Below are 8738 nucleotides of genomic sequence, written 5' to 3'. Positions count from 1 at the left end.
AACCTCCCTGCTCAGCATGGTCACCTAGAGCATGTTAGACAGGGTTGCAGCCAGGCGGGCCTTGAAGATCTCCAGAGAAGGAGACTCCACAACCTCTCTGGGCAACCTGGTCCAGTGCTCCGTCACTCTCTCAGGGAAGAAATTCCCACTCACGGTCGGGCGGAACTTCCTGTGCTTCAATTTCTGCCCATTCAGGCTAAATATATCCTTGGTCATGCTGAAAATGACAGCCAGGATAGCAAATCAATTGCCATTGGAGGTAACTGTTTTTTTTTTCCCTTCCTTATTAAACAGGCATTCCTCCCCTCCAAAAGGAACTAGGTAAACCAACAACTTACTTTCCCACTAAAATGGAGTTTCACAAATGGCCCTTTCAAATTTGAAAACACCTCAAAGTCAATGAAAGCCAGATTCTGGAGGGAGACAACATGGGTAAAAAAATATCAATACACATGATATTTTAATACAAAATATTAGTTTTTTTTTTTTTTTTTACACAAGTCAGTTTTTTTAAAAATATAGAACCTTAAAAAGAGAACAAATTGCTATCCAAACACTATAAACATGTCTTTGTGCTCAGTTTGATCAAGTTATCAGAACAATTTAAACACCAGTCCATCATTTAAACACTGCCTTAAGTTTTATGAAAACTACGCCGCACTGTGCACTACCATTACTATATGTACAGTGTGAAGCGCCTTCATTCAGTTTTAATACGGTAGTTAACTGTTCAGTTATCAGGTTGTTTGTGCAAGGATTTCACATTCTACTCATGCTCACGACAGATCTGCATTACATTTCAGTGGCACTGGTATGAGCAACCACATGTAATCCTGTGAATGTTCACTGTAAGAATGTCCATTCCATGTATTGAAATACATATTCTGGAAGTACAAGTTCTTCAGCTGGATAAAAGAAAACTTATTATTGTTAGTTTAGGGGAAATACTAGCCTGATTAGCCAGAATTTAACAATTACTAAGCACTGAAATGAATTTTGATTTCTCAAAGTTGAATAAAAGTAATTAACTATCACATTTTTATAGAGATGAACTATATAGCATGTACATCTCAGGATGATTTGTAATTTTTTTTTTTGAGCCCACAGAAAGGAAAAACATTTCCCTTTAACTTGGAGGTCTTATAAGGTCTTGTTTTAGCAGTAAATCATCCACAAGTTGCAGCTGTTAAACAGATAGATTCAAGATGATTTACTTGCATTACAGTAATTTACACAATTGAACTTTATGTATACAGTACAAAACTATGAACAAAAAGGTGAAGCAAACTTTTTTTATTTATATTCAGGTAAAAACATTAACCTGATGAAGTAAATTATTGCAGATTTGAGAAATCAGCACATAAAACAGTTGGACAGAGCATTGCTTACAGGTGCTTTATCTGTGTCAAAAGACAAAGGCTGAACTGTTTGTTCCAAGCTAGCGCTGGAAGGAAGGGGGCTGGGGGGGGGGGAGGGAAAAAAAAAAAAAAAAGAAAGAAAAAAAGAAAAACACTACAAAAGTAACCAGGAACTTAGATCAAGAACAAGAAAATTGTTTACTTGAACAGGGAATGAAACAGCAAATCTGTCTTTTAAAAAACTTTACATCAATTCGAAATGCTCTGGCCTTACCACAATACAACACTGGCCAGCCCAAGCTGTTGGACTTCAACTACACAAAAGAAATGAATTCTTCCTTGCCTCTAGTAAGAGGCTTCTGCTGCCTGAATTACTGTGTAAACAGCTCTAGAGCGTCACCTGGTAAAGACTGTCACCAGTATATCCTACCACTACAGTAAAACTAAGCTATAAGAAAGGTTCTACCTAGTTACAAAGGCTGAATTATATTGACAATATATATTTGATTTCAGTAAAATTTAAATTATCTTAATCAGAGAAAAAAAAAAAGGCATGGAGCAGTTAAATGCCCATGCTAACCAAAACATAACAATTGTTGAATGTTGCACACAAAAAGAACCAAGTGAATTGCACATCAGACAATACATGAGGATAGGTAAAATTAGAGGCAGGTGAGGATACACAGAACTAGTCTACTAAACTAGATTTGTCAAATACATGGTGTATTTTAATTTCTGTACTTATGTACAAAAGTTGTCTTTGGAGGAAAAACTTCAGACTTAGCTAGATGGATACACACAGCCCAGTATTAAACTGCACAGCGACATTTATTGTTCCAGCCTGGAAAAACATCCCTTTTTAAATTTCACACAGCAAAGCAAGTTAAAAACTTCACTCATCAAATAAATGATAATTTAAACAAGAACTTGCTAAAGAAACCTTGTCACAACAACTTTTTAGGGCCTGATCACTTTAAGTCCATGGGGGCCTTTAATGAATATCAACCAAGTGTCTTTGTTTATAATCTGCAAGCCGTTTTTCTACAACAAGAAGGCGTAACACGTTTCCTTGACTCAGGTGATACATTTAGAAAAGAATCATGATTTTCTCTTTTGCTGTAACAGGCAGACATTGCATTTTTCATTGTGATCAGGAAAGATGGAATGACTGCTGCCCTTCTCTTGCAGCTATCAAGAGTTTTTCACGCATTATCTCAATAGTTGAGTAGTCCGGCAATTTGAGATAGTTCACACAAGTCATTACTGAGGGCAAGAAATCGTCTGGATTTTCTGTAGACTCAAATGTCTTGCGTACAATTGTCAACGGAGGATTCAAACTTCGAAAGCCTATTAATGAAAAGAGATTCAGAATAAAAGCATTCTCCCCAAAAAGCTACAATTAACACTGTATTAATCTGACAGTGATAGAAGCAGGTACCCTTGTTAAATGACTTCTCAGAACAGCTCTACTTTTAAACTTTTCTCATATAGCTTCACAACGCCATATGGCAAGCTAAAAATACTGGAATTCTCCATTAGTTTATTTCCTTCTTACTCATCTTGGGAGAACTAGACAGGTCTATTTTTAAATTCTAGGTTATGTTTTTTTTTTTTTTTTAAAGGAAAAAAAAAAACTACTCCCGAAGTAACAGTTGTAAAAGTTTCTTTTTTCGTGAACATTTCTTAAGATACTTGGAAGATATCTGATTTTTGTCACCACATTTGTACCTTTTTTTTTTTCCTACAGCTAAGGTTTTTATACTCCTACTCCTCAATCCTGTCTGCACTTTCTCCAGAAAAAAAACTTTAAAACCATGTTTTTTAAAATAAACTCCTTCTCTAAAATCATTTCCTTCCTATAATGTTAATTCTTCCTTTAAGTGGATAAAAAAAGAAAACATAAGTAATGGAATAGATGGATAAATTCCTTTTCTTATTTGCAAAAACATTCAGCTAAGAACATGGTAAGAAGTATAATCTAAAACTGTAACACTTTGGTATTAAATATATTCGTATTAATGAAGCAGAGAGAATCCCTAGTAAAGGCAACAAATTTCTCAGTTTTCCTCTCTGTCTCTTTTCTAAATTCTGAGGGATGTAATGAAGGTTCATCATTATACTCATGCCATCTCTATTCTAAAGAAATAAAGAAACATAAGTTTGTTTCCAGGAAACAACTGTTGTCATAATATAGTGTATACTTCTGATCAAGGGACACAAGATGGTGGGGTTTTTTGCTGTTGTTGAGGGGTCTGGGTTTTTGGTTTTTTTTTAAAGAGAAGTTTGAACTCTTCCTTGCCCCACAGTAGCTTACTTGGTAACATGAATTTAACCATAAGAAATAGTAATTTGAATGAAATGTCTTGAGATTAATGCAAAGTTCATAGGATAGTTCTATTTGCAGAATAGAACTTCTAAAACTAGAAGTGTCAAGTAAGTATGAAGATCCCATACAAATACACAGATCAGTAACTTTTGCCTTTATTGAAATAATCCTCTTATTTTGAAATGCATTAGTAGTATTGATTTCATATATAGCAATATATTATAAACAAAACCTACCTCCTACAGGCAGTCTGGGGCTACCAGTCACAAACTGAAGGAACAATCTTTGCTGCTCACTATCAAAACTACTGAGAATTTCAAAGAGATACTTCACTGCTCGACTAAAAATGTAAAGAAAAAATCAGCTTTTATTATTTTGTTTATGGTTAAAATAATTGCATCAGATTTATATTCACTTAAACATTAGAAAGGCCATTTTCAAATAAATTCCATATAACACTGAATGCCATTCAAGCAATAGGAATATCAAATTATTATTCAGATGCATGTTTTCTAGTGCTAATATTTATTTATAACAAGACCAACACCATGTTACCTGTCGTGTGTATAACCGTGATCTGGCCTGCAACATTCCATCAATGTCTTTGCATCCCAAGTGTCTGTTTTACTGCCACACAACAGCTGCTCCAGCTATAAAATTTAAAAATGAATAATTTTTCCTCTTTCTTTAGAAGTAATAAAGAATGAATACTGCATCTTTCAATTACTACTACAGCATTTCAATTACTACTTTCTGGAATGGTTTGCTGCAAACCTACCTCAGTTATCCCATGCAACCTCTCCAAGTTCTTCAAATACAATACCTTCATCTCTGTGACAGCCTCACTAACTAAATATGCTTTTGTATATAGCCCGTCACTACATGTGGAAGTTAATGATGCTGAATGCATCTCTTAGAGGCAATCGTCCAAAAGTAATTTACACTAGGGGATCAAAAATGCCTTAGCTTTTTGAAACTATTTCATAATTTTAAAGAAATCTGGGGGAATAGGGAAAATGAAGTGTTTACACTTGCTTATTAGAACTCTGGTCTTTTCTTTCAAATAATAACATAAAATAATTAGGCAGAGGTGCATCTGTTAGATATCAGCTTTGTAGTTCAGCTTAGCTCACTTTGCCTGTTCTTGTTATAGCACTTGGCCAAGCAGAGCTGACAGGCTAAAGCCGAAATATAAAAGCTTCTAAGAGCGTCCTTCCAGCATACAAAAGAATTTGTAAAGCCCAGATCCAGATCTTAATAAAAACAGAAGTTTGACATACCTAGGCATTTCATACATGAACAAAATAATTTTGCAAGTTTTTTTTTTTAAATAATTACTGAGGAATGGTTTGTACAAAGGTTCAGATGACCTGATACATGACCAGTAACAGAGCTCTAGATCTCACACTTAAGTCCTATTAAAGAAGAGATCTTATCTCAGACTACACTACTCCTATATCTTAATTTAGGTCAACTGAATCTATAAATTCACAATGGACTAGCATCAGCATTTTAACATTTCTAAGAAGCAGCAAGCAAACCATGCCAGCAAGCAAGGAACAAAAGAACAAAATACAGCATCACTTGCATGAAAAAAAGAGAAATCTGGTTAAGACCCTTAGTAGACAGACTATACAAAGTATGCACATTCTTTACTGGTCTTAAGATATATTACAGAAAAATAGGTGGTGGTACTCTCTGAAGTACCAACACAAAGGCATGCAAAGGAATCAAGATAAGCAGTCGCAGGACTCAAGTTTTTAAGACACACGAACGTTACGAAGCATCAAGAAAGATAGATAACTTGAAGACCTGGCTAACAGTTTCACTGCGCACTTAGCATTCCTTAATGAAGTTAAAGGTGCAAGTTTATGTCAGTAAACAAAACCTAGGAAGCGCAGTATTCAAGTAAAATCCCCAAAGACAGGCAGAGCAATTCTCTTTTCTAGTCCAAACAGAACTTTCTCTCAGTTCAGTCCATATAACAGACAAGAATTTTACAAAAAAAATTAATTTGGTGGCTGGTGAGAACCAAGATGAACTACCCTATTCTTTGCTTCTTCCTCTGTTCTTGTTAAAAAGCTGTATTTTTCCCCTCCATAGAATATCCACATAACATCCACATCTCTATCTGCAATTATTACGAGGAACTGCAATACAAGGAATTAGGTTCCACTTCTATACCAATATAGAGCCTGAACATAAAAATGAAGCATTCTCCTGGAAAGAGCTGGTTATATTCAATTTTACAGCAAACTGAACTCTTCATAATAGAAGCATCACAATGAACTGCTACTGAACACAATCTTAAATGTTTAAGTACACAATTTAAAAGCTTGCATTGTACTACTGTGATCATACAGGTAATTAGCCTATTTGTGTTAGGACTGCACAGTATCCAGACTGTCTACACATACAGTCATAAGGCATAACAGCATCAGTTCAGAACACATTTACCAACCTCCTCAGGATAGAAATACTGAAGATGACTGAGGGGGAAGACAGATTCAAATCCATCTCTGAAGGAGTCAAACTGCCTGGCAACACCTTCATTTAGTGCCCAGAATATAACCAACTGCAGGGAGGGGAAAAAAAAAAAAGTCATATGAACAAGGGAAGCATGGAATATCACTACTATACAACAGACTATGGAAAAAAAAAAAAGGATCCACAGAAGTGTGGCCATATGCTCGCTGTAGCGGCAGCAGAGTTTGAACTTCAATTCATTAAGTTGCTCTACAGCACTGCCTTATTCTGCCTTAATTCACAAGCTCATACTGCTACACGTATGCAAATGTAGTGCTACTGCAGGGCAACATAAACTGTAGATAAAGAAAAAAGTTCTTATCTGCTCCATCATCACAGAAGTCATTTGAGTGCAAACAAAGCTCATGTTTAGAATACCCTAAACATGCAATTAAGGTGGAATTTAAACAACTTATGCCTTAATTTTTGATGAAACGAAGTTAATGCTCAGAATTCTGAATAGCTGGTTAAACTGGTTCTATTTAACAGCAAGTGTGAGCCTTGTTCAAAAATCATGTGTTAGATATTATTACAAGCCTAACTAGGTATTGTCTCTGTATACTGTTTTCTATTTAAAATTCAGCAACTGTATTAGAAATCCTTCGGGTTATTCAGAGAGTATAACCCTTGGCACTTCTTCTAATACGCACATACAAAGAACAACAGACTCGAGTCATTTTGTTACATTAAATGGTTTACTATCACAGAAATATGGAAAAGCTAAATATCTTCACCTTAAGTTACTGGGATTTTTATAAGACTTAAGACAAAAATAAACAAACCCATCATACTGTCTTTTATGTTTTGGTATCTGCAGTTGCTCCCTCAGGATTAAACTGCCCTTCAAAAGAGGATAGTGCCTACAGAAACAAACGCAGTCACTTGGTGGGGGCGGGGGGGGGGGGGGGAAGCAAGGAACAGCAGCGAGACAACCCCATATAAACTTATTTTCACACTCCTGCAGGCAGTACTTATCCACTAAGCTCACAAACATATTATACACGTAGACTGCATATAACCAAGTTCAGATTCTTTTGTCAATTAGTGCCACTGATGATTACACCTGCCTCAAGTACCCTCAACCGCAGCAGAGAATGAAGGCTTGTTGTAAAACATGTGTTGTCAACACACAGCTACTGATTTCTAAATGTGATAGAGCTCTGACCTGGAATGCAGAAGCAAACTTCCAAAGACATTTAAGCATGCACCTGAACATGGTAAGAACTCATGATATTGCTGCACTTCTGAGGCAGATATTTGAACAGTGTTCTAATTAGTTACTCAGTCCAGACATCTCTCAGAATTAAAACCTATTAGGTTCTGTGGATAAGTTTTTCTAGGGAAGAGGTAATTGCTGCATTTCAGTTAAGATGCATATCCCTACTTTCACGCATCAGGTTTGGATACTTAAGAGTGGCTTGGTAAGCAACAGCAGCACAGAAGGCCCTACCCTATTCTAGCAGTAGAAAGTGCCGACTTCAAATTGTGAATATTTTCTATGAGCAGGGGTGTATGGCAGAATTAAGATGCCTTACTGTCTTGTGGATTCACTGAGGAATCCAGATAGCTTTAAGAACTGCACTGTGGAAACAAACTTTTTTGTCCACAAATCTAGAATAAGCAAGTCAGCCTCTATCATGGCAAGAGAAAAGAACGAACAGTCTTTCAGGACATTAGTAGCTGAAATAGTTTCATTTTCTGATTAAGGCAGTGCTTGTAAGGTAGTGCTCTCTGATTAAGGCAGAACAGTTCGGGGGAAAGAGAGGGTAGAAAAGGTGGCATGAAAGTAACAGTAGAATATTCTATCTTTATAAACTAGTCTTAACGCTAATCTAAAGATTTTAATGAAAAGAACATTTTCAAGAGCAAGGCAGCTATCCATAGGAAGGTGTAGAGGCTAAATCAAATGTACTGTTTCAAAATTGCAATTCATCACACTCATGATACAGATGACATCAACATTCTCTGAACTCTTTGCTGTTTCCTTGACATTCTAAATCCATATTGCAGATTACTGGGATCTAATTAAATCTTCTCTTTAAAGAAGGAATATAAAGACAAGGAAAAAGTGTTTTTTAAAGAAAACAGTCTTGAAAATTTACAAAGCAGCAGAAAGCAAGCTTTCTGTAATCTGCATTTAAAATACCAGAGGCATGCAACAGGATAACTACACGACATCTGAAATGTCTGCAAGTCTTCATCACTGTACCAGACATTTGAAATACACAGCGTAGAGGAAGTAACTGAGTGCAAACTGTCCCAGTCAGACTTTGAAGCAAACTTGATTGGCAAGTCAAGAACGCAAATTCCATTTCTAACAAACTACAGTTGCTGGCACTTCCCATCTGTAAGTCTGCAAACAGCTTTAGTTCCAAATACATTTAATTTTATGTGTGTTTCTTGATCAGTAGCGTTCACTTTCAAGAAATACAGATATGAGAATTGGATATGTGCATAACTGGTTGAATCTGGAACATGAACTAAAATTGCTCTTCACACTGCAAAGTTATTCCACAATCTGCACAACT

At 36.0% G+C, this 8738-nt stretch overlaps 1 protein-coding gene across 9 annotated transcripts in view; it reads right to left on the bottom strand.

Moving 5' to 3' along the window:
• Nucleotides 1-1278: 1278 nt before the first annotated feature.
• Nucleotides 1279-8738, bottom strand: part of TRIP12 (thyroid hormone receptor interactor 12) — an 80682-nt gene continuing 73222 nt past the window's right edge. For all 9 annotated transcript variants that reach the window (XM_062583201.1, XM_062583208.1, XM_062583205.1 and 6 more), the window contains 4 exons: nt 6146-6259; nt 4240-4334; nt 3921-4024; nt 1279-2705 (listed from right to left, as the gene is read on the bottom strand). In XM_062583201.1, the coding sequence (XP_062439185.1) occupies nt 2509-2705; nt 3921-4024; nt 4240-4334; nt 6146-6259 (510 nt within the window). In that variant the 3' untranslated portion in view covers nt 1279-2508. The remainder of the gene's footprint in view (nt 2706-3920; nt 4025-4239; nt 4335-6145; nt 6260-8738) is intronic.

The sequence above is a fragment of the Rhea pennata genome, chromosome 9 (genome assembly GCF_028389875.1).
Source record: "Rhea pennata isolate bPtePen1 chromosome 9, bPtePen1.pri, whole genome shotgun sequence".
Lineage (NCBI taxonomy): Eukaryota > Metazoa > Chordata > Aves > Rheiformes > Rheidae > Rhea > Rhea pennata.
This window is presented reverse-complemented; position numbering and strand designations above follow the sequence as displayed.